General features: G+C 37.4%; 1 protein-coding gene and 1 long non-coding RNA gene across 10 annotated transcripts in view; one reads left to right on the forward strand and one right to left on the reverse strand.

The window, feature by feature from the left end:
* Window positions 1-10,091, reverse strand: part of LOC140631854 (uncharacterized) — a 74,132-nt gene extending 64,041 nt beyond the window's left edge. For 4 of the 8 annotated variants that reach the window (XR_012029376.1, XR_012029375.1, XR_012029372.1 and 1 more), the window contains exon 1: window positions 8,353-10,058. This is a non-coding gene — a long non-coding RNA (uncharacterized lncRNA). Of the gene's footprint in view, window positions 1-7,479; window positions 7,620-8,352 lie in introns of those variants that run through there. The other 4 variants (XR_012029373.1, XR_012029370.1, XR_012029369.1 and 1 more) reach the window with 3 other exon arrangements.
* Window positions 9,432-25,480, forward strand: TFAM (transcription factor A, mitochondrial). Of its 2 annotated transcripts, XR_012029368.1 has the most exons (8): window positions 9,432-9,921; window positions 10,450-10,568; window positions 12,454-12,524; window positions 12,939-13,088; window positions 15,729-15,824; window positions 21,506-21,562; window positions 22,036-23,643; window positions 23,851-25,480. XR_012029368.1 is itself a non-coding variant. In XM_072823144.1 (7 exons), the coding sequence occupies exons 1-7, from the start codon at window positions 9,821-9,823 to the stop codon at window positions 22,180-22,182; spliced, it is 741 nt and encodes a 246-aa protein (XP_072679245.1). In that variant the 5' UTR covers window positions 9,432-9,820; the 3' UTR covers window positions 22,183-25,480. The 2 variants fall into 2 exon arrangements, 1 of the variants encoding a protein (XP_072679245.1); XM_072823144.1 differs by having other exon boundaries at window positions 22,036-25,480.
* Window positions 25,481-25,864: the final 384 nt, after the last annotated feature.

Raw genomic sequence — 25,864 nt, forward strand, 5'->3', positions numbered from 1 at the left:
TTAATAATTGCATTTACCATGCTATATTATCAGTATCATTAACTGTGAGATCCTTGGCATTTCCCATTTTTGACTCCCCAGCACTTAGCACAGTGTCTGGTACACAAGAACTCAAATATTTATTGAATAAATAAATGATTGACGTAAGCATCAGAAGATACTTGGAATTTTATTTTATTTTATTTTTTGATACTTGGAATTTTAAATGGCATGTTTATATTGGGAAGGCATCGATTTATATAAATGAAACCTAATAAAGACAAAAAATAGAAGTAAGTAGAAATAAGAAATAAATAATAGCATTGGTAGGTCTGTGTGCAATTAAAGAGAGAAAAATATTACATGGAGAAGGCAGATCTATTGAAGGTGAAACATTGGTCTGATAGTCTCTAAGAAATCAGTGTAAGTTTTTAACCAGCAGACTGATGTAATGAAAGCATTAGGAATATTTATTTACCAAGGATAGAATTTGAGTAGGGATAGTCTGTCATACTAGAATCCTCAAAATATTTCTTGGCTTCCATAGACTAAACTGGTCAATGAAATCCTGCTGGTGGTACTGAGAAATGCCTTTGGAGTGTGAGCTGTAGCAATGTGCTAGTTCAGAATCTCAGTCTCTTTCCTGGACTTAGCAATAGCTTCCTCACTCATCTCCTTCTTTACAGTTTTCTCACTCCCATCACTTTCTGTGCTCTTACCAAAGAGATGTTTCTAGAAACAGTGTTACCTGCCTAAAAAATGGCCTTTTGCTAACAAACTCCTTAGCATATTACACACAGCCCTTTACAACCTAATGCTGCCCATCTTTTTTAGATTTGTCTCATATCACTCATTTCCATATACATATATATGGAATATTTATATGTATATAAATACTATATATATAGCATATATATATATATAGAGAGAGAGAGAGAGAGAGAGTACACCATGCTCTCAGGTTTATCTGTGACTTGCACATACTGTTTCCTTTTTCTGAAATGCACCTCCACCCTTCCCCACTTGAAAAAACAGTTCAAATGTCACCTGCTTTATGAAGCCATCCCCTCCTCCCCCAGGCAGATTTAAACAGATGGATTATGCCTTAGTCATCTTTGTATTTTTAGAAGTTATTGCAGTATCTAGCATAGTACTGGCTTCTACTAGGAACTAAATTTAAAATAATTTAAAGATGAATATCATTTATGTTTTGGTAACAATGTAAATCAAACAGATTTATATAAAGTAAAAAGTGACTACCATCTACACACTCTTGCAATACTCAGGTACAATCACCATTAAACCCAATTTTATGTGTATTATTTTACACACTTTTTATGCATTCACAGACATGTGAACATGTGTGTGTAGTTTTAAAAAATTCAAGCCTAATGTTTTTGAATGACTGACTGAATGAGTGAATAAAGGAACTTTTTAACAGTACTCATTAGTTAAAGAAGTAAAGAAAGAGTCTTTATGGGGATAGAAAAGTAACAATAGAATGTGAGTATTGAAAAATAAAACTACTACAATTTCAGGATTCATTTGTCTGTGTTGTCCTTACATACAATCAAATATAATTTCAAAGCTGCAAACTGTGGAGTCATAGGTGGATATTTATAACAAGATGCAACCAGAAAGATAATCCTTTCTATATATCTCGCTCTGAAGACCAGTTTTCATATCAGTACAATATAAAGAACTCCACATTGTAGGATTTTGAAACAGTTAGAGATAATGTATTAAAATGTCAAATACCAGGGATCCCTGGCTGGTGCAGCGGTTTGGCGCCTGCCTTTGGCCCAGGGCGCGATCCTGGAGACCCGGGATTGAATCCCACATTGGGCTCCTGGTGCATGGAGCCTGCTTCTCCCTCTGCCTATGTCTCTGCCTCTCTCTCTTTCTCTCTCTGTGACTATCATAAATAAATAAAAATTTAAAAAAAAGTCAAATACCAGAGGGGAGGAGAGTGGGGGATGGGTGAAATAGGTGATGGGAATTAAAGAGTGCCCTTGTGATGAGAACTGGGTGTTGTATGGAAGTGTTGAATCACTGTGTTGTACCCTTGAAACTAATATAACACTGTATGTTAACTGGAATAAAATTTTTTTTTAATTTTATTTATTTATTTATTCATTAGAGACAGAGACACAGGCAGAGGGAGAAGCAGGCTCCATATAGGGAGCCCGACAGGGGACTCGATCCTGAGTCTCCAGGATCACACCTTGGGCTGAAGGTAGTGCTAAATCGCTGGGCCACCCAGGCTGCCCAATAAAAAAAAAATTTTTTTTAAAGATTTTGTTTATTTATTCATGAGAGACACAGAGAGAGGCAGAGGGAGAAGCAGGGAGCCTGATGTGGGACTTGATTTTGGGGCTCAAGATCACACCCTGAGCCGAAGGCAGACTTTCAACCGCTGAGACACCCAGGCGTCCCCAAAATAAAAATTTTAAAAAGATATAAATAGACATGAAATAGAATGTTTGGCACATAATTGAGCAATAAATTATAATTTGAATCCATTAGGCGTTTTACAATAATACAAAGGCAAATACTGGAAAGTTATTTTGTTTATTAATAGCATTATTCTATCAATATAATCATTCTGGATTTCTTTCATTCTTTAATTCAGCTTTTGGGAATATTCAGCAATATGAATTTGGATTTTGTAATTTGCATAAAATTATAGCTATTCTTTTTGCTTGTCCTACCTACTGCTGACTCATAGAATTGGCTTTAAAATAGAAAGGCTATATTTATTTTACATAATGTTGCTACAGCAATGGCTAAAAATAACTTTGATTTGCTCTTAATAATTAAGACTGCATCTAGACTTTGTTCTAATTGAGAAATAATTCATAACTGGGTAACTGGGAATTGTTAATATGCAATAGATCTTTTTTCTAAATTTTCTCTCCCTTCTATCCTTTTGTTTACTATTTTATGGAAACTTCAAATGTGGTCATAATAGATCCTAAGTAATGAAAATGTTTTGGAGGAAAAAATTACATACATAGTTTTCTTTGTATGTAATTCATTAAAATATTGATATTTAGGAAAGATACACTAGGAGATATTCAGATTATAATTTTTTTTCCCCTCTTGCTGCAGTAAATTGTTATACTTTGGTAATTTTCATGTGTTGTTACTGTTTTCCTAATCAGAGTGTAACCTGTTTGGGACAGGAACAATGTCTTAATCCTTTTTGTGCCACTTTCAATACCTATTATAGTGCTATTTAGTTGATGATAAGTAAATTGTCTTTAAATGTGGTGTTTACAGTATAATCTTTTTCTTCAAAGGTTTTATTTATTTACGCATGAGAGACACAGAGGGAGGCAGAGACATAGGCAGAGGGAGAAGCAGGCTCTAGGACCCGGGGATTAAGACGTGAACAAAGGCAGATGCTCACCTACTGAGTCACCCAGGTGCCCCTCACATATAATCTTATTTCTAGAAATAAATTTTACTTATGAGTTCAGAATGCATCTATTCTGAGCCTATTCAGGTTAAACCTGAATTGTGCTAAACCTATTAGGTGATTGCTCTTATTTTAGTGAATTATTGTGCTAAACCTATTAGGTGATTGCTCTTATTTTAGTGAATTATTTATCCATTATAATTACAAAAGCAAGACTGCTTTCTTTAGGAATATGTTTTCTTTGAGTGACATCAGTGTATGTAACTCTGCTATATAGTAGGGAGTTATCTTGGTCTCTGACTGCTGCTGCTGTTTATTGGTGCTACCCTCACCTTTACCAGTGTACAAGTACCAATAAACCATTATCATTACTTTCATATGTATTTTCAAAAATTTTACATGGTTCCCATCTCCACACATTAACTGTCCCTTCTATTGGCAAATGATACTTCTAACAGGCGTTGCTATTTTCTATGGAACCAAATTACTATATAAATAATTTGTCTAGATACGAATCTTTTCACTATTTCTGTTTCTCTCTTCCTCCCTCCCTCCCTCTACCCATCTGTCATGCACAATATACTGTGCTAGATACTATTAGAGGATAGAAAAAAGCATAAGGCTTGGTCTTGTCTTCAAGAGCTTACTATTTATTGAGGAAAAAAAATTGTGCATATAAAAAAGATTAAACACCAGAGCCGTATATGATATGTCACAAGTAAAAAATATAAGCTCATACACTATAGAAGATCCAAGAATATTTTGGGCTGGAATGGTAAGCTGTGTTGAATGAGTCTGAAGGATAGTCTGACATAATGGGGAAAGCATTAAGACAGTGAATTAGAAGACCAGGTTTTCACTTCTACAACTTACTAATTAGTGTAAACTTTTGTGTCTTGTGCTTTCTGAACTTAATTTTTCTCCTCTATAAATTGGAAACTATGATCATGATAAAGTTCTGTGTCTGCTTCTTCAATTTATGAATAATATAATCAAATAAAGTTATAAAAAATGTTCTGAAAACATTAAAGTATGATTCTAACCTAAGGGTGTTGTTTTAATTTTTCATCACCTACCATAGTTTTATGTTCAAACATCACTAATTTAACAGATTTTAGAAGTTCAATAGGAAGAGAGGAGCAGTGCTGGTATATAATATGTAGGTAGGTAATTTAATAAGGACAGGATATGACAAGGTAGTGATGGTCTGTGATGCAAATCTGACATTGGGGAAAATTCACACCATATCTGTAATTATTTAGAAGCTAATAATAATTTTCACAAATAATATAATTATAGCTATTATTTGTTGAGTCTACTATGTCTGTAAATGTACAAGGACTTCTTGTACATTTTCTAATCTTCACAATAAGAAAAGAGAAAGTAACAAGACCAGGATTAGATCTAATTTCTGAGTCTGTATTCTTATCAAGTAATTTCTGTAACTTTGGCACATATGCAAAATGCAATGGTAAACTCATTGCCAAATGAAGTGGTTTGATGTATTTATTAAATCAGAAAAAGAACTAAGTATTTAAATAAGAAATTATTTTTAAGCAAAGGTTAAGTGGGAAATGAAGCTATAGGGGATACAGAAAAGCCAGTTTGTGCAGGACTTGTATGCCATGTTTGAATATTTAAACCTTGATTCCGTAGATAATCAGGAGCCATTGACGGTTTCAAATACAGAAACGTGATCATTGCCTCCCTGGCATTGTAGCAGGATTTCTTTTCTTTTACTGCCCATAGTTCTCAGTCATGCTGCTTTGAAGAATGAAGAGGTTGACTAGACAAAAGTGGTGGGCAGCAAAGCAAAGTTTATTGAGCCATACTACAAAGCCCCTGAAGAGGGAGGAGGCTGGAGACGGTTGCTGCTGGAGTTTTTAAGCCTAGGGGTTTTTATGGACTCATCAGCGGGCTGTTTTGATCTGATTAACCCTTGACACACCTGTCACCCAATGAAGTTTTTGTCATCTACCTATCACGTGGACAAAGGTGGAGGGCTCTTTCTAGGGTGGTGTAAAATCCTTTTAAGAGTTGTTTTCTCTTAAGGCAGGGGTGGGGGAGGGGTGGGGGAGGGGTGGAGGTGTCCCTCCCTACCATCCTTCTGACTCTCCCTCATTAGCTTAGAATCTATCTCAATAAACAAGTGAATGAATGAGATTTGTCTTTTGGAAAGACTGACTTGGTGGGTGACAGGGTGGAATATGGTTAGGAGAGAAGATGAAATTGGCAAAACTACCTTAAGAGTTTGGGAAAAGATGTCAGAGCATTAACCAGTGGTATACAAGAGCTGGATGGTATTGGCCTGGAGAACCAATTATATATATATATATAAACCTTATATATAAACCATATATGTATGTATGTATGTATGTATAAATATAATACGAACATATTACTGGCCTGGACAAAAGCAACAGCAAATGGACTGGAGAAGAAGGAATACTTGCTAGAGTAGTTGATTGATGGGGGAGAAGTGTTGCCACCAGCTAGACCCCAAGACCTGAACTTTACTGTTTGCCTGCCTGCACCCACTCACCTTTGTCCACATTTTCCTTCCAATTTATCTCCTACCTCAGGCAAAAGACCCTAGGGCATAGCACCCTGAGAAGGAAACAGAAACTACTCCTTGATCTATGATAACAACTCTGGGCAGAGTTCAGCAGGCCTAGACCACCCAGACCAATTTGAGATTCACTCCTCTCACACCTGCTCAGTAGGCCATGGAGTGACCCATGGAATGACTGACGGTTACTTTTACCTCATTATAATACTAAAATCTCCACCAGAGGAGGACCACAAGCCTCATTTGAGCCTCATTTACATAACATACGGTTAAGGTATGTTTTCTTAAGGCGCATGTGCAACCTACCTTATCCCCACCTGTACAAACATTGACAAGGCTTCCCCATCTAAATATTCATCCTAACCCAAATAAAAGGAACCTGTTTAGCTTTGCTCAGAGAGTTATGGCTTTGAAATTTATTAACTATGATCTCCTTATTTGCTGCGAATAGTGTACTTAGTGTGACAACTACACTGGTGTAGTTTCTGTGACTCACCAGAGAGCAAACTCCCAGTTGTTCAGTTACAGTTGTGGAGGCCGAGAAAAATCAAGGCCATTCCACCTCAAATTTAGCATTAGCACAAGTACAGCCATCTTAGGTCCCTGGGAATAAGAGCTGAACTTTACAGGAAAAACTGCAGAAGGTCCTCAGCAGGGAATCCCATATAAGAAAGACAACAGAGCCCACGCCCATGGCAGAAAGTCCCATATTAGAATGAGAACAGAGCTCAATGCCCTTGAAAGCCCCATATCAGAATGTAAACAGAACTTGAGAAATTTCTCCACCCCTTCTGAAAATCCCCTAAACCAGCCTATAAAAAACCCAGCTGTAACCTACTTCCGGATGTAAGTCCCTGCTCTGCTGTGTCGCGTATACTTGGACCCAAGCTCGAGCTTATAAATAAACCCTCGTGCGCTTGCATCGGTGTCGGCTCCTTGGTGGTTTCTCAGATTCACAATCTTGGGCACAACACAGTGGCAATGGGAGAGATTATAAAATGATTTATGAAATTATTAGCTTGGCTGATTGAAATGGGATACTGGTGTCTCTTCCCAGGAGGAGTTTGAAACAGGAGAAAGTGAATTCATTTCAGGGAAAATTGAAGTATCTGTGAGACATGATGGTAAAGATGTCCAGAAAATAGTGGTTGTACAGACTTGGAACTAAAATGAGGTCTGGATTCAATATAAAATATAGGAATCATGAGGGTATAACTAATAGTTGAAGTCATGAGAATAGATAAACTTTTAAAACAAAAAAGTAACAGAACCCTGGGAAAGGTTGTGGCAAGTCATGTTTCATAAAGTAAATATAAATAAATCATATGCCTTTTTGTTCAAAAAGAGTTTGGGTAAATAGGTAAGATTATAGTTTCTTTGCAAATGCTGCATTTGGAATAAAATAAAATTACACTGCAATGTAAATGAATGTTAAGGAATATTGGCATCTGGTGAAAACAAATAGATCAGATTTATAAGACCTATACAGCAAGATTTATCAAAATGACACTTTATTTTTTAAACAGTTTATTTTAGTGATAGAGGTCGTATGAGCAAGAGAGGCAGAGAGAAAGAGACTATGCTGAGTGTGGAGCCCAGTGGGAGAGCTGGTTCTTGTCTCATGGAGTCAAAGAATGAATCTCGCAGACACTGGAGAGTAGTAAGGTGATAGAAGTTTATTAAGTAAAGATACAGAGAAAGCTCTCAGAAGTGAGGGGGTCCCTACAGAGTTGCCACTGAGGGCTTGTAGGGTTGGTCTTTTATTGAAAGCCAACTAGGGAACCTAAATCCTCTTAACATCTATCTCTATTGATATCAACATTGAGTAAGGACTAGTGATAACATCTTTAATGGCTTACTTCCTTTTTAGGGTCCGGTATTTCTTTTTTGGTCACAAGTAGCTGTTATAACAAGACCCCACCTCTGGCACATGGGACAGGATGGTCTAGTCTATCTATCTCTGGTTTACTTTCAACTCCACATTTTTGGGATTTTTGTGAGCCTGATTCTGTGGCCCTCTACCTAGCCCCATCTGTCCCTAACTCGCAAATACGGGGCTTGATCCCACGACTTTGAGATCATGACCTGAACAGAAACCAAGAGTCAGTTGCTTAACCAATTGTGCCACCCAGGTGCCCCTCAAAATGACACTTTAAAACAACAAAAAGATTTTTTAAATATCCAAAAGAAGTTTAACTTATCAAACATCTGAAAGAACAAAAACATTCTAGAAAATATAGAGAAATGAATTATATTAGAATTCAGGTAAAATGTAACTATAAGGTAGTGTATCCTATATTTGCCTCTATCTTGGCAGTATGTTTTATTTCTTTGCTTCTCTCATTAGACTTTACTGGGAGTGGGGAACTATTTTGTCTTTTACCTGAGTTTGGGGCCTTGTACATAGTTACATAATCAGAAAAAACCCGTTTCTTCTATGACAAGATGGGAAGTTTGAACAGATGACCTGGAAGGTTCCTTTCAACCCTGAGAGCCTGAATAGGTGATAGAAAGAATAGAAAAAGTGATAGTTGCTTACTTACTACTTGAAGAAGTGGGCTTAGTCCTTTGTAGCAGCAAATGGCCAATGTTTCAAAGCCACCACAGAAAGGCAGATGACTCTCAGCTTAATATTACAGGGGTGAGAATTTTCAATTATTCAATTAAGAGTTAATAACTATAGCTACCCAACAGAGGCTGTTTCAGGAGGTGGTTATCTTGGAAATAACTGGAATGTAAAAGCTGATCGTTAGATACTTTTAGTTTAGGTCTTCCCAGTCTTTTTCATGCTATTGCCTGCACAGAAAATGTACAGCGTATCAATCAGTATTTCAAGGCATATTTGTCACACCTTCTCAGGACTTTGGCAAAACTATAGTCCAACATCCTCACCTGATTCTTAGGGGATGCAATATTTCGGGATCAAACTTTAACGTTAAGGCTGGGTCTAGAGTCTCTGCACAACTAAACAGTCTAAGTCTCCTCCCCACAAATTAAGCAGGGTTGGATGTCAGGCTTGAAGACTGAGTCTGGGAGAGTTGCCGTGGATGGGGGGACGGTCGAGATCAGTATTGCTTTAACTGTGGTCCCATGACCACTGGCATCAGAACTTGTTAAACCGTGAGGAACTTGTTGAGAACAGACTCACGGGCCTCACACACACAGACCAGGCCCTGTGGCAAGGCAAGGACATCTGCACTTGTAGGTCTGAAAGCACGCTCCGCTTGCCACTCGCCTACGCCCGCCCCAGTAGTATTTCTGCACTCCTGAGCTCCAGCTGCGCCTTGAACTGCGCGGCTCTGCTCTTCCCGCGACAACCCGCCAGCCTGACCTCGGAGCAGCGCGGGCGGCGCAGTTACCCCGCGTCCTCGCAGTGAAATTGTCTGTTACGTACTAGCCCTTTCGGTCGTCACAGGCGGACGCCAGCCAGCACTGCCTTATCCGGGTGAGACCTCCGCAGTGCCTCCATCAGCTTCCCGGCCCCGCGGAGGAACCGACTGCGGAGGGGTGGGGGCCGGGGTCAGAGGCGGCTCAGCTGCGCCCCTTGGAGGCCAGGACCCTCCGCAGGCGAGCCGGGCTGCGGTTTCCCTTCTCCGCCCCCGAGCTCCTCCTCCTTTGCAGCCCCGCCCACCGGGAAAGCCGCTACGACGCCTGCGTCAACTCTGCCTTGCCCGCCCCCGACTACCAACCGGATGTTAGCGGATTTCCCATGGTGCCTCGCTAGTGGCGGGCATGAGAGGAAACTGCAGAGGGTCGCCCGCGGGTTCTAGTCTTCGTTGTTGGAGTTGTTCTCTTGGCGCCGCGGGGCTCTACGAGATTGGCGCTCGGTCGCTGCGCTGTAGGCTGGTGCAATGGCGCTTTTCCGGGGCGTGTGGAGCGTGCTGAGTGCCCTGGGAAAGTCCGGAGCGGACCTCTGCGCGGGCTGTGGAAGTCGACTGCGCTCTCCTTTCAGGTAGGACCGCTCGCCTGCCACCCCGGGAGGTGGCGCGCCCAGGACGCCCTGGGGTTGGAGTGTGTACTTTTTGCCCCTCCCAGGAGGTCTAGGCCCTTTGATTCAGACCTCGACTTTGCCAGGGTGGCTTTGAGACCAGGCCTTACTCCAGTAGTCTTTCCCGCCCCTCTCCACCGTCCCCCCCCCTCCTCCCCGCCCCACCGCACTGTCCAACCTTGTAGCACCGGTTCGGAGCTTTCTGCGAAATCGCGCCAAGACTCTCCCGCCATCAGTACAGGCGTTAAGGAGGCAGGGCCCAGGAGCTGAAGTATACGTGCTCTCCTCCACTTTGCCCTTCCGAGGAGGCGTAGATAAGAGCTTTGATGCTTCAGTTTTGCAGGTCTTCCTTCTGGTTAGGACAGGGTTTTAAATGTTACTAACACGGTGTCATTGTAGCATCTTGATGACATCTAATCTGGGATCTGTGTTCATATACAAATGAATATTGGTACTTAAATACTTGATCTCGGTTGTTTTCTTTGTACCTAGTTTTGCGTATGTACCGAGATGTTTTTCATCCACCGCGAATTATTACCCAAAGAAGCCTCTGACTTCATACGTTCGATTTTCTAAAGAACAGCTACCCATATTTAAAGCTCAGAACCCAGGTAAGGAGTTTTGGAGCATTTACTCTTTTCTGAAGTGATAAAGAGGTCACTAAGAAGTTAAACTTCAAACTTGATACGCATTTTCAAAGCATCCGGTGACTGCGGAAACATAACCATTACTTTTAGTGATACGTAAAATAGGAAGTATGACATTTTTTACCAAGTAGAAATCCCTTTAAAATAATTGAGAGCTTATGGAAGATATTTTATCTTCTTTTTAAATTTTTTTTTTTTTTTTAATTTATGATAGGCACAGAGTGAGAGAGAGAGAGAGAGAGGCAGAGACACAGGCAGAGGGAGAAGCAGGCTCCATGCACCGGGAGCCCGACGTGGGATTCGATCCCGGGTCTCCAGGATCGCGCCCTGGGCCAAAGGCAGGCGCTAAACCGCTGTGCCACCCAGGGATCCCTATCTTCTTTTTAAATTACTGTATATATTTTTTATTGAAGTATAGTTGACGCACAGTATTAACGTTAGTTTCAGATGTGCAACAGTGATTCTAGTGATTCCACAGCTTTCTACATTATGCTGTGCTCACAAGTGTAGCTACCATCAGTCACCATACAACGCTGTTACAGTATCATTGACTTTATCCTCCTGACTTATTTAATGGAAAGTATTTTAGAAATAGCAGTGTGTGGAGTGGAAAGCTCCCAGGGAAGAGGCTGGAAAAACTGAATTTTGGGGATCTAGTTGCCATTAGCCTGGAGGACCATTGATGAATCATTTTCTCTCTCAGCTCTTGCTTCAGGGAATTGTTAATGGAGTTGCAATGAAATAACTTAGGTGGATGTGTTTTGTAAACTAAAGCTCTAAACAAATTGCTGCAAATTTTAAGAGTTTTTTCACTGTAAATTGGTTGCATTCCTTATTAAAAGATTTTCAGGTAGGATGTTTGTTGGCTCCCTAGAAGGGCTGTGGGCCTTCATTTGGGGCTATAGTGGTGTAAAGATAGTAACTAAATTAATAATAGTCAACTTTGTTTATGATTTCTAAAGCTCTTTCATGGGGCACTTGTGGAAACCAAATGAGCTGTAATGAAAATTCTCACATTATAAAAAACTGGTTTAAGAGACATGTTTCAGTAATACATTTTTAAAATTTGATAGTTCAAACTTAGTGGTTTCTTAAAATGTTTACATACATCCCCGGCATTCCAATTAAGATGAGGAAGGAAATGGGGAAGAATGAATTGATTTTAGAATAGTCTGTTTGCAAGTAGTAATTCTGTAATTGAAATACAAGATGTTACATGAATCAAAACTGTATTTTACTGTTTAGTCAGGTTTTTTTTTTGTTTGTTTGTTTGTTTTGTTTTAAAGAGTTATTTATTTATGATAGACATAGAGAGAGAGAGGCAGAGACACAGGAGGAGGGAGAAGCAGGCTCCATGCCGGGAGCCTGACGTGGGACTCGATCCCAGGTCTCCAGGATCGCGCCCTGGGCCAAAGGCAGGCGCTAAACCGCTGAGCCACCCAGGGATGCCCTTAGTCAAGTTTTATAAACTTAATAATTCTTGAAAGACTGGGAAAAAAGTTTTGTTTGAAATAAAAAGCAAAGAGCTTGAAGAAGTTGATTACCCAACTGCTTAAACAAATAATTTTTGATGACTATTTTGTGGGTATGTGATATACTTCTTACTGTTTAGATAACAGATTTTAAGAATGTTTGATAAAAAAAAAAAAAAAAGAATGTTTGATAAAATATGAATTATCATATTTAAATTAGTTGGTTAAAGAAAACCTAAATCATTGTATTAAGTTGTGTGTGGTATAGAGGCGTCTGTAATAGAACTTAGAGCTAATGGATTATGCTTTCCTAGAAGTCTTTAGAAGTTAATCCTGAGACAAAATTGTGACCTTTTTCATTTTATTCCAATCTGTAGATGCAAAAAATTCAGAACTAATTAGAAAAATCGCCCAACTTTGGAGGGAACTTCCTGAATCAGAGAAAAAAGTAAGCATATTGGTTTTCAGCATTGCTGACTAACTATTCTGCAGTTAAGAACAATAGTCATGTCCTTTGAGGGATCAAAACAAATTTTTTTTAACACCCATTATCTATAAAGGAACTTCACACCTTCAGATTCACATAAATGATTAGAATATGGATATATGGCAGTGGTGACGGAGGGTTTGGCAGCAATCTGAAATTGAAGACTAATTGTTAAACTCTCGCCTTGGTTAGCATGTATGTGAAAGATACATGTTTTTAATCCATATACATGTGATTCCAGAGCACGTTTTCCACTTGGTGTTTCAGTCTGTCTTTATATGAAGTCATGCAGTTGTCTTTCCCTGGCAGGTGTGCTATTACGTACTACTATCAGCAGTAGTTTATTGACTTCTTATTTGAGTTTTTTGTTTATAGATCTATGAAGATGCTTATAGGGCAGACTGGCAGGCATACAAAGAAGAGATAAACAGAATTCAAGAACAGTTAACTCCAAGTCAGATCATGTCTTTGGAAAAAGAAATCCTGCAAAAACGTCTAAAAAAGAAAGCATTAATAAAAAAAAGAGTGAGTATCAATGAAACATTCTTTTCCTTTGGCAAAGGACTGAAATTTATATAACTATGAATAGGCGAGTTTTTCTTATTTTGATATATATCCCTAAATGGTAGAATGTCATAAGGCATATTCCATTTAGGAAATAACGACATAATTCTTTTTTGCCACTAGTACCAGTTGGCGTTGAGTCTGTCTTGGAAACCCTTGTTACTACTTTCAGATGTATCTGAATTTAAGATACGTAGTTAGGACTAGTATGAAAGCTGTATGAACAGAGTCAGGAAACAGCCAAATCAGGAGTAACAAGAATCTTTTCTTCTGGGTCTTGTCTAGAATAACCTACTGATTTGAATTGTTTTATAAATAATGGTGAGTTTTATTCTGAATGTTGAATAGACTGAATTCATTAACGCATCAGAGAGAAGTGACTTATTGTATCTAGTCAAGGAAAAAGTACCTATAAGATGAAATTCTATTTTTCCTTATTAAAAACCCCACATGGTTCAAATTTGTAATTCCCAGCTTAAGGTTATTAATTAACATAAATTCTATTGCTTGATAGACTACAGTTTTGTATGGAACCAGTGTTAGGTATGAGGTGGTCAGCTTGCTGGTCTAGTACTTAAACTATAGAAGATGGTCATAAGAGGCACATGGGTGGCTCAGGTCATGATCTCCAGGTCCTGGGATCAAGTCCTGCATCGATCGGGCTCCTGGCTCAGTGGGGAGTCAGTTTCTCCCTCTCCCTCAGCCTCTCCCCCTGTTCATGCTTTCTTTCTCTGTCTTGAATGTATAAATAAAATCTTTAAAAAAAAGAAAAAGAAAATGGTCATTAGCGTTAAAAACTATGTCTTTAGAAAAATAGATTTGAGAGTTTAATGTGATGCCAACATTTCTCTCCCTGACTCTAATGTCAAGTCCTCCTAGCACCAGAGTTGAGGACTCACCCATTTTAAAGTAGGTAACCTAGATAGTCATCTAGTCTTCTGATTCAATTGGTAGAAGGAAGCCAGGAAAGATAATAACAGAAATAGTGTCTGCTTAGGGATGGTATTTGGAGGTGTGAGTATTAAAGTTTATTCTCCCTCTTTTATTTTCCCTTCCTCTTTAATGCACCCATTCAGTGTTAAGAGTGGGAAGGACCAGAAATGAGGATTGGGAGGTGATACAGGATTTCCCTTTCGTATGTTTCTTTTCTTCCTTTTTCTTTCTTGTCTTCATATTCCATTTATTTATTTATTTATTTATTTTATTTATTTTTTTTAAAGATTTTATTTACTTATTTAAGAGCGAGAGAGTGAGAGACCATGAACAGGGGAAGGTGCAGAGGAAGACTCCTGGCAGGAGCAGGGAGCCTGATGCGGGGTTCGATCCCAGGACCCTGGGATCATGACCTGAGGCAAAGGCAGATGCTTAACTGACTGAGCCACCCAGGCGCCCCTATTTTTCAAACAGATACTGTACTTCGCTCTCCACTCACCAAAAGGCTTCTTCACCAGCTGAAGTCCTACATCTCCTCTGTTGCAGCTCCAGCCTTACCTCTTTCATGGAGTAAACTGCTACACTATTTCTTCTTTTAGCTTTCTCACTTTTTAGCTCTGCAGAGGTTAGCACTTTTTATTTTTTTTCTCTGATACTTTCTTCCTGGCCCTGAATCTGCTAGGTATAGGAATCCCATACGTGTACTGATTCCCCAGGATACTCAGTACTAGGCCACTGATCGCTGGGACTGTACATAAGTATCAGAAGTAACAAATACACTGGAATTAAAATGAAATCACTGTGTTTTATGTTCCCTGTGGCTAAAACTGATTTTTGCATTTAAAACATAGGTTAAAGCCATTCATTCATTCATTTATTTATTGTTTTTAAAGATTTTATTTAATTATTTGACAGAGAAAGCACAAGCAGGGAGAGCAGGAAAGGGAGAAGCAGGTTCCCCAGTGAGCAGAGAGCCCAATGCAGGGCTTGATTCCTGGATCCTGAGATCATGACCTGAGCCGAAGGCAGTTGCTTCACTGACTCATCCACCCAGGCACCCCTGCCTTTTATTTCCTTTAAAGATTTATTTATTTAGTTGAGAGAGAGAGAAAGAGCACATGTGAATCAGTGGGAGAGCAGGCAGAGGGAGAGAAACTCAAGCAGATTCATTGCTGAGTGTGGAGCGTGATGCGGGGCTCAATTCCATGACCCAGAAATCCTGACCTGAGCTTCGGCTCAGGAAGTCAGATGTCAGAAGTCAGATGCTCAATCTTATTAAATAGGTAGTCTAGTGTTCATGAGTTGTGGTAGAGGCATGTAGTGACCTGGAGATGGTAGTGTCCTGTAAGGATGAAGCTGAGATTGTTTTAACCTTTAAAAAAGATTTTGTACATATATGCTTAGTTATTCCATTTGTGGAGACCATGAAAATAATATGTAAAGGAAGTGTTTTTATATGGAAAAGAACTCCTAAAATCTGTTACAATTTTCAAAACTTGGTGCTATCAAAAAAATTCTCATCCTAAGAATGCACAGATAGTTTGTATAAGAATCATAACACTGACTTACAGAAACTTTCCATAATGCATAGTAGTGAATAAAGTTTCTGTAGGTAAAGTTAAGTCTCACAGAAGTTAAAACTCTAACTCTTCCATTTTTGTTACTCAGGAGTTAACAATGCTTGGAAAACCTAAAAGACCTCGCTCAGCTTATAACATTTTTATAGCTGAAAGGTTCCAGGAAACTAAGGATGGTACATCACAGGTAAAACAGAACCCCATTTGTTTTTAAATATTTGCTTATTTTGATTTTTAAAATATTTAGACAGTTGTAGAGATGCCATATGTTAGGAGGTGAAGAACAGTAGTAAATTATTATAAATAAGTACTTTATACAAATAAGGTCCTCTTTCTTGTATCTCTTTTAAAGGAAAACCCTTTTTCTTTCCACATACAATTAATTTGAGTACTTAGTGGCCAATATATGTATAGGCAATTTTAAAAAATTTAAATAACATTTTCAAATTGAAAAAGTTCTGGAGACTTCTTATCTGGCAATTCTTAACTATTTTGTAATCACTGGGAAAGAATGAGTAGAGTAACAGTATTTTATACTGAGATTTGAATATAACTTATTGCTTCATATTATATTCTTTAATAAAATTTCGGTGATGCCCATGGGTATGTACTATACACATGAATACCATCATATGAATGTGTCAAAATAAAAAGCTTGTCATTCCTGCTGTGGCTTATTCTTTATTTCCTCCTTAGAAGCTTCAAATGGGCAATCGTATTTTTCTTTTATAATATGATAGGTAAGAAAAGCATTCAGATCCCTATCCATAACTCTTTTATCAATCTGAGATGAAGGCTTTTGCCAATCTGCCACATTTTGTGTTATTTGGATCTGTAGTTAATTTCTCAAGTCTGTTGAACATTCGATTAATGTATATGTGACACAGACTTCCCTGGCTATATACTTTCACTGATATATTCCTTGGGATTTTATTTTTTTAAAGGTTTATTTATTCTAGAGAGTGCATGAGGGGAGGGCTAGAGGGAAGGGGGGAGTAGGGAGCCTGACATGGGGCTCAGCTGAAATCAAGAGCCAGATGCTTAACCTTTTGAGCAATCCAGGTACCCTACTCCTTGGGATTTTAAAATTTGGCTTCTATGACTTTACACTTCTAAAATACATGCCTGTTTATTTTCTTAGTTGGAATTTGCTCAGTCACTGACTTACTTTGGATTTTTTTTTTTTTTAAGATTTTATTTATTTGAGGGAGAGAACAGAGCGAGTGAGCAAGAGAGTGTGTGTGCGTGAGTGGGGAGGGAGGGGCAGAGGGAGAGGCCCCCCCCTTCCCTGCCATGTGGGGCTCCATCCCAGGACCCTGGGATCATGACCCGAGCTGAAGGCAGACATTTAACTGGCTGAACCACCGAGGCGCCCCAGGATTTAGTTTTCTTACCAGGATAAGAAAGTTAAATGCTAGAGAACTCTTCTAAATCTGTAGTTCTCAACTCAGACTGCACCTTAGAATCACTCAGAAAGCTTAATTAATGGCTGAGGGACTCTATCCTGGGAAATTAAAATTAATGCAATTGTCATTTTTAATCATTTAAAAAATATTGGTTATACATCCTCACAGTTAAAAGAATCAAAATAAGACTTGTTATGAAAGGGACCAATTTTCATAGCCCTGTCATACTGCTTACTCCAGAAGCAGAACCCTTTCACTGTTACCTCATTCTTGTGGTATTGACCTCCATATTTCTAAATAATACCTTATATTGTTACTTCTTGATTTTTTTTCCAATTTGAAGCATTATCTATATTTTAGGCATTACCTCCCACTATTTAAGACCAACATTTAATACTTCCTCATCCCATTGTTCATGTCTCCACTCCCCTGCCTCCCAGTATAGTTATAATTTTGGTTAGGTCAGTATCTACTATGTTGTTATGATTTATGTAAATGTTAGTCATAGTAAGGTGTGCCATTTGCTATGATTATTTTTCCTTTTTTACAAAACTCATTCCTACCGAAGTTCATTATATTTTGTGTTTCTGTTTCCTTAGCTTTTTATACACTATCAGTAGTTTAGCTTTAAACTCTTAGGTGTTCACCAGCTTTCAATGCATTTAGATGCATTCACTATTCTGTCGGTTTCAGTGTGAAGCTCTGATTTGTTCCAGTTTGGTTGTGGCCTTTTATGCTTAGTGCACAGTTGACACTTGCTTTTGCTTCTTCTGTTGTCTTTCTTGGTTTACTGATTTCTGTTACAGCATCTCCCCAGTGAGAGTACATGGGAGATCAGTTTTTTTTTTTTACTTTTTGCATGTCTGAAAAAATTTCTATCCTTACATTTGTTTGATAGTTTGGGCACAGAATTCTAGGGTAGGAATCGTGTTCTTTCAAAATTTTAAAAATATACCTTCTTCTCTTGTAGCTTCCTGGTATTGCTTTTGAGAAATATAAAACAGTTTTGACTGTTAGAATGTGATCTCCTTTCTTTTTTCTTCCCTTCCCCCCTTTTTTTCCTCTGTTCTAAAAGAGAGTCTTCTGAGCTGGTCCTCTCATTTTCTTTTCTGTATTGCTTTCTCGTAGCTTCTTTTGCTTTTCTTTCTGGGATATTGTATATAGTTTTACTTATTCTCCTTGTTTTCAGTATGACACCACTGGCTCCAGCTATACCTGGGAACCACAGAATAGCTCTATTTTGCCCTTTTGAGAGGATAAATCCTAGAATCTGCCCATGGTGGGGATTTAATCTCCTTTTCAAGTGAATTTCAGTCAGTCTCCTATTTTAAGCCCAACTTTCACCTCTGTTTTCTTCTTATCTGATGCTGCCAATTCCTGAGCTTTTTGGGAATTCTGCATTATAAACCGGTTTGCTTTTTTGGCTTTCCCCAATGCCAGCTTGGGAATCTGCCTTATTGGTTAGGTAAGTCAGTTACCATTTCTCCACCTGCTTTTCAGCTTCTAAAATTTTGTGTTGGTAGTGCTCTTTCCTGTTATTTTGTCCATGTAGGCTTATGCCATTAAAAATGTTTATTCGTTTATTTTTCTTAAAAAAATGAGCAGTAGAAAGGTATTGCCACAATTCTGGAGGCTGGGAAGTTTAAGATCAAGGCATCATAATTGTTGCCTACTGGTGAGATCTTTCTTGGTTCATAGCTGGTACCATCTCACTGTGTCCCTCACATGATGGACACATGATGTTTAATAGGTTTTAGGAGTAAACATCTTTCCGTCTCTTTAATTTTCTTTAATGGATTATTTTATTTAGGTGAAAGCTCAGATCATTTAGGGATAGAGCTTTGTAAATTACTGTTTAATTCAGTGAATATAAAACTTTATGGATTAAATATAAATAAAAAGTTAATTAGAGAAAGACTTGAGAGCATTAAAGCAATTCCTTCCAGAGCTAAGAGAGCAATTATTTAATGAGTAACTTTCCTGGAGTATATTAGATGTGTTTATAAAAGTAAGTTTTAAAATGTTCAAAAGGTAATGGTTATGTAGTCTCAGATACTATCTGGTACCTCCATTTTTGTTGATGGAAGAAATTTAGGGCTCAGAACAGTAAAGTTCACTATTCTCATTCTGCTTCTCCTTCAAATCACTGGTGATTTTCTCTTAGCTTTAAACAGTTACTTTTCAGACCGTTTTCCCTCTCTCCTTCACACTTGCCTTCTGCCCCTCTGTGTCTCCCTTTGCCCCTCATTCTCTACCCATTCATTTCTTCAGTTTCTGCTTTCTGGGAGCAAGAGCACAAGGTATATGAGGGGTGCTGACTCTTTTCTCTCTGCCTCTCCTCCAGCCATGGGTTCCCTGAATCCCTTTATTTTATAAATGAAGAACCAAGCCTAAGGGAGGTAATAATGACTTTTTCCAAGTCATAAAATTAAGTTCAGCTAAGTAGAATTAAGAACTAGTGTTGTATTGTTCCTATGGCTACATTTAAATACTTTGGCACAAATTTTAGAATAAAACATTAAAATACAGGGAAGAAATAAAAACAGTCTTTGGGGATGACTGGGTGGCTCAGCGGTTGAGCATCAGCCTTTGGCTCTTGGGATCCAGGATTGAGTCCTGCATCGGGCTCCCTGCGGGAAGCCTGTTTCTCCCTCTGCATATGTCTTTGTCTCTCTCCCTGTGTCTTTCATGAATAAATAAATAAATCTTAAAAAAAAAAAGAAAAATGTAGTTTTTGAAGTTAGTCTATCCTAGGAATTTAGGTTTATACTTAAATATTAATATTGCTGAGTCAAAAAAGATATATCCACACAGCAAAGGAAGCCATTAACAAAATGAGAAGGCAACCTACTGAATGAGAGAAAAATATTTGAAAATCATATAGCTGATAAGGGCTTAATATCTAATATATGTAAAGGACTTGTACAACCCAATTGAAAAATGAGGAGAGAATCTGAATAAATATTTTTCCAAAGACGACCTACAGATGGCTAACGGGTAGGTTCAGCATCGGTAATGATCAGGGAAATGCAAATCAAAACCACAATGAGATATCACCTCACACCTGTTAGAATGTCTATTCAGAAAGATGAAAAAAAAATAATGAGTGTTGGCAATGATGCTGAGAAAAGGGAACCCTTGTACATATTTCATGGAAATGTAAATTGTAGCTCACTATAGAAATCGTATGAGGTTCCTCAGAAAATTAATAGAATTACCGTATGATCCAACTATTCTACTTCTGGATATTTATCCAAAGTAACCAAAAACACTAACTCAAAAAAATAGCTACACCCCCATGTTCATTGGGCATTATTTACAATAATCAAGACATGGAAGCAATCCAACTGTCTATCGATGAATGAATGGATAAACTATGGTGTGTATATACAAATATACAGTGGAATATTTAGCCATCAAAAAGAATGAAATCTTCCTATTTGCAATGGCACAGATGGCCCTTAAGGGCATTATCCTAAGTGAAATAAATCAGAAACAGACAAATACTGTATGATCTCTTGTATTTGGAATCTTGAAAACAACCAAGTTCATATATACAGAAACTGAATTGGTGCTTGCCAGATTTTGGGATTGGGGCTCAAAATGGGTGAGAATGGTCAAAGGACACACACTTCTAATTTTAAATAAGTCTTGAGAATGTAATGTACAACATGGTGACTATAGTTAATAATACCATATTGCATATTTTATTTTTTAACAGATTTATTTATTCATGAGAGACAGAGAGAGAGAGACAGAGACATAGGTAGAGGGAGAAGCAGGCTCCTCTCAGGGAGCCTGATGCGGGACTGGATCCCGGATCCTGGGATCATGCCCTGAGCTGAAGGTAGATGCTCAACCGCTGAGCCACCCAGGCATCCCTGTATTGCATATTTTATTATTTTTTTTTAGATTTTATTCATTTATTCATGAGAGACACAGAGAGAAAGAGGCAGACACAGGCAGAGGGAGAAGCAGGCTCCATGCAGGGAGCCCAGTGTGGAACTTAATCCCGGGTCTCCAGGATCATGCCCTGGGCCAAAGGTGGCGCTAAACCGCTGAGCCACCCAGGCTGCCCTGTATTGCATATTTTAGTTACCTGGAATAGATCTTAAAAATTCTCATCATAAAAACTTTTGTAACTATTTTATTATGACAGATGTTAACTAGACTTATGGTGGTGATCATTTCACAGTATTTACAAATAAATAATCAGGTTTACACCTGAAACTAATAAAATGTTACATGTTGATTTTATCTCAATAAAAAGGATAAATATCCTTATCTCAGTCATTTTTTTCTGTGTTTTAACAGTTTAGTAGTTTTTATTTAGAAAGTTAAGGCTGATGAGAATTTGTGATTATTGATATCTGAGATTTTAGAATGATTTTAGAATGGATAATAGTAAAAACTTTAACCACTTAAGTTTCTGTATCTGGTGCTTAAAACATGTGTTTTACAGGTAAAGCTGAAGACTATAAATGAAAACTGGAAAAATCTCTCTAGTTCTCAAAAGCAAGTAAGTATGGTTTTAGTTTCTAGTGTCTAGTTAGAATATCTGTGAGAAAATATACTAGGGCAAGGCTTGATTCATGTGAAAACAACTTGGTACCATTAGTAACACAGTTAAAGTATTTTAATATTATTTTTATATCCTTAGAAATAGTTTGGCTACTTTTTAACTGCGAATAAAATTGGTATTTAAAACAATGTCACTCATAACTTAGTGTTCATTCTACTCAGTGAAGATTACTCCTTGCCTCTTCTCCTTTCCCATATCCCAAGCCCTAAAATTTTACCAACTTTATTAATTCGTAAAAAAATCTTTATCTCTGGCCCTTTTCTCATCTTTTATCTCAAAAAAACATTCTTCAGTCCCTTTTTATACATGTAGAACAGTAAGGTGATTTCTAGAGTATATGGAACATTCCATATATTAATTGTAAAGGATTCTTCTAAAGAAATCATTTTAACAGTCACACTTTCTCTCAGGTATATATTCAACTTGCTAATGATGATAAAATTCGTTATTATAATGAAATGAAATCTTGGGAAGAACAGATGATGGAAGTCGGACGAAATGATCTTCTACGTCGCTCAGTAAAGCACCAAGGAAAAGATGACACTGAGGAGAATTAAAATAGAAGATTGAGTTATGTTCGTAATGGATAGACACAAGACACCAATTAGGTCTCAGTACCTGACGCTGTTGAAAATTAGAAAGGATAAAGTTGGTGAACATTTTATATTTAATTCCTTTTTCTTTAGCCCATGGACTTCTGTCAGTTCAGTTCATTTTGTATTAGTATCTTGCTTTGGAAAACCCAAACAGATAAAAGTTCATGCAAAATGTATTTTGTGTTAAGGAACTACTGAGGATCAAAATAATCCATGAAATGTAGCAGTGAATCATTTTACCTTTGATAAAGGTAAATCAGACTGTGAAGTTTTTTTTATACTTGATGACTGGAAAAAGAGTATTCTTGTTTCCTTATATATATGGAGGCAGGAGTTTCATATTCAAAACTGTCCCAAATTGTAGAAGTCATAGTGTTCTATGATATAATTGTACATTTTAAAAGAGCACCCACAACTCCTCTAGGTAAATTCCAATTTCTAGGTATAATTCACATATTCAGAGTTGATGGTTGTACATGCAAGGAATTGCTGATTTCAGTTGCAACTTTTTATAAAAGGGAGAAATTTATAAACCTTTTCCTCATTGTCTTTTTCTTAAAGTACAAACCAAGAAATTATGTACCAAATCTATGCATATTGTTTTATACTGCATAGAATAAAAATTTTAAATGTTTCCTAATTATATGTTTTAAGATGAAACATTCATTTTGCAGATTTTGGTTTTTTTTTTTTTAAGTAGAGATATGTATTCTGAATTATTTTCTCTTTCTCATGTGAGTATATTTATCCAGAAAGTAGATAACTTGTCTGGTGTAAGTTTTAAAATGAGAGATCTAAAAAACAAAAGTCTTTGAAGACTTGGAATTTAAGTGGTTTTGTCCATACAAGGCACAGCCAGTTCTGGCCTATGAACCAAATCCAGCCCATTGCCTGCTTTTCATGGCCTGTGGGCTAAGGATTGTGTACAATTTTAAGTAATTAAAAAGAAAGCATATTTTAAGAAAATTAATATGCAATTCTGTGTCCATAAATAAAGTTTTATTGGAACACAGTTATACTTTCTCTTTTACTCATGATTTGTGGTTGCTTTTGTACAACAGTGATAGTTGAGTATTGTTTCAGAGACTACATCTTTACAAAACCTAAAATAATTACTATCTGACCCTTTACAAAGAAAGTTTGTCAGCCTGTGGTCTATAGTATAGAGTAGTATGACTAGTGTTCCAATGTATAAATGTGTTGGGATAGTTCTTTAAAACTCAAGAGATTCTTGTTTTAGGATCTTTGTCACTATTAGCTTAAGAGGAAAGAAGTCAAACCACTGAAGAAGCTAAGCAAACTTGTTCCACAGTGTTAGCAAGGAAAATTATCTTTAGTTTCAAATTACATTGCAGTATAATTTTAAAAAAAGGTCCCTCCAGCCTGGAATGAGATCCTTTTAAAAGTATTTGCTGTGGCTTAGTAATATGAACTTTTTTTTTTTTTTTTTTTTTTTTTTTTTTAATTTTTATTTATTCATGATAGGCACACAGTGAGAGAGAGAGGCAGAGACACAGGCAGAGGGAGAAGCAGGCCCCATGCACCGGGAGCCCGACGTGGGACTCGATCCCGGATCTCCAGGATCGCGCCCTGGGCCAAAGGCAGGCGCCAAACCGCTGCGCCACCCAGGGATCCCCTGAACTTTAAGAATTTTCCAGTTAGCACGTATCACAAAACCCTTATCAACTATTAGCATTTGTTTATCCTCTTAAGAGAGTCAAGTAAAGGTTTTCAAAATCCATACCACCTTTTTGATGAAAATCATTCATCTTTCATCATGAGTTCATAGGAACAGAATAACTCAAAATTTATATGTGCTTTATATTAAGATCAAGAAATGGTAGGTAGCCTCTAAATTTCCAGAAGACCTTCAAAGATTTTTGTTGTTTCTGGTTAGAAAATCAGTAAGAAGTCACAAAAAAGGTGACTTGTTATGTATACTGAGATTGATGTATACTGAGCTTGACAAAGGCAGGGACTGAAAAGAAAAATATAATGAGGGAGAATAAGATTTAAATGTATAAAATTGGGTGTTTTCAAACAACTGTCCCTTGTGGTTACGAATACAGGACAGTCTGCCATTAGTTAAATAGATATACTATGAAAACAAAATAGATATACTATGGTTCTAAGGCTAGAGTATTTTGGGGAAGAAGAGGAGGTACGCTATTGTGTATCAGTCTTTCTTACTTGGATTTCCGGGAGAGAATTAAGCCCTAACTCCCTGAGGCATCTAGAATGATACTGATTATATACCACCTTTAGGAGAGTGGAGAAAGTCATCAGTCAAATAATTTACTGTGTCCTGTACTTCAAATGAGCCCAGGGAGCATATGGGAGTCAATGCTGGTAGTGAATATTATAGAATGAGTGAGATGGAGAAAGGAATTTTGTAAATACTTGACAAATGTACAAAACACATCTTTGCAATTACATTCTAAGCTCTTGTAGCATTTTACCTATGTATGCTATTTTATACTGAACACATTTAACACATTCAAAATAAATCTTCCTAAATATATTGGGAGGTTCACTATCTAGTAAGTTCTCAGGTATTTTACCCTCATATAGGAAGAAGAAGTATGGAATAATGGAAAGAGCTAGAGCAGAACAAGATTTTGATAATACCAAATTTTATTAGGTTTGCTTTGTTTCTAAAAGAATGTTACTGTTCATACTTTAAATATTAGAATAATCTTATCCCACACATTTGTTAATAAACTTTAGTACATGCTGAAGACTAGTATGCCAAATGCCATCTAGGTGAACAATATACAGTTTCTCTTAAAAAGAACAAGCACTAAAAAAAAAAAAAAAAAGAACAAGCACTTACATCGGTAACCAGTGGCCACTCGCATAAAGCCTTTTTAGACTTAAGTTGCCCCAACAAAGTAATTGCTATAGGAAGTACAGAAGAGTTTTAGAGAGAAAGATGCTGAAGAAACGAAACAGTAGTGTTTATACTGTTCTAAGCAGTTCATCATAAAAAGATTTTTGTACTTTTGTTCATAGGAGTACCAAAATTAGGTTTTAAAAATAATTTGATGACAGTAGAGAACTGTGATTATTTTACTTTCTGACATTTACTCAAAGGATATCGTGTGCACAGTCAGCCTACTGTAATCATGTAATTTTGCTATTGTTTTTGGCTAACTCCTTTCTTCGAAATGCCATTTTAAGAATAAGGCATATGTTTTTATGGTTGCTCTGAATGTCTATATTTAAATTTGTGAATTAAAAGGGTATTACCGTAAGTGGATTTAAAGTCACTAGAAAATTTTATTTTCCTGACATCTGCTGTACCTAAAATAATCACCACCAGGTTGTGCTAAAACATCATGAAGTTTTTATATAGTTAACTGATGGAACCCATTATTCCTCTTAATTTTATCAACATTCATTTTAAGAATATTCTCTTCCTTTCTTTCTTGTCCCCAACCACCTTCCCTCCTTCTCTTTATAGCACCAGGCTCTTAGAGACAAATTTGAAAATGTTACTAAGCACAGACTGTGTTTTGAAATTTTAAAGCAGTAATAGCTTTTTATAAATTGAACCTTTGGAAAGAATAAGAAAATGAACATATTTATTACTTTGAATTTGTAAAACAAAGCATAATTATACAAAGTTGCTTTCATCAGTTTC

This window comes from Canis lupus, chromosome 4 (genome assembly GCF_048164855.1).
Source record: "Canis lupus baileyi chromosome 4, mCanLup2.hap1, whole genome shotgun sequence".
In the NCBI taxonomy this organism is placed as follows: Eukaryota; Metazoa; Chordata; class Mammalia; order Carnivora; family Canidae; genus Canis; species Canis lupus.

Coding starts and splice junctions, on each gene's coding strand:
- TFAM (XM_072823144.1), top strand. CDS start 9,821: ATGGCGCTTTTCCGGGGCGTGTGGAGCGTGCTGAGTGCCCTGGGAAAG. Junction 13,089..15,728: donor AAGCATTAATAAAAAAAAGA/GTGAGTATCAAT, acceptor TTTGTTACTCAG/GAGTTAACAATGCTTGGAAA. Junction 21,563..22,035: donor TCTCTAGTTCTCAAAAGCAA/GTAAGTATGGTT, acceptor ACTTTCTCTCAG/GTATATATTCAACTTGCTAA.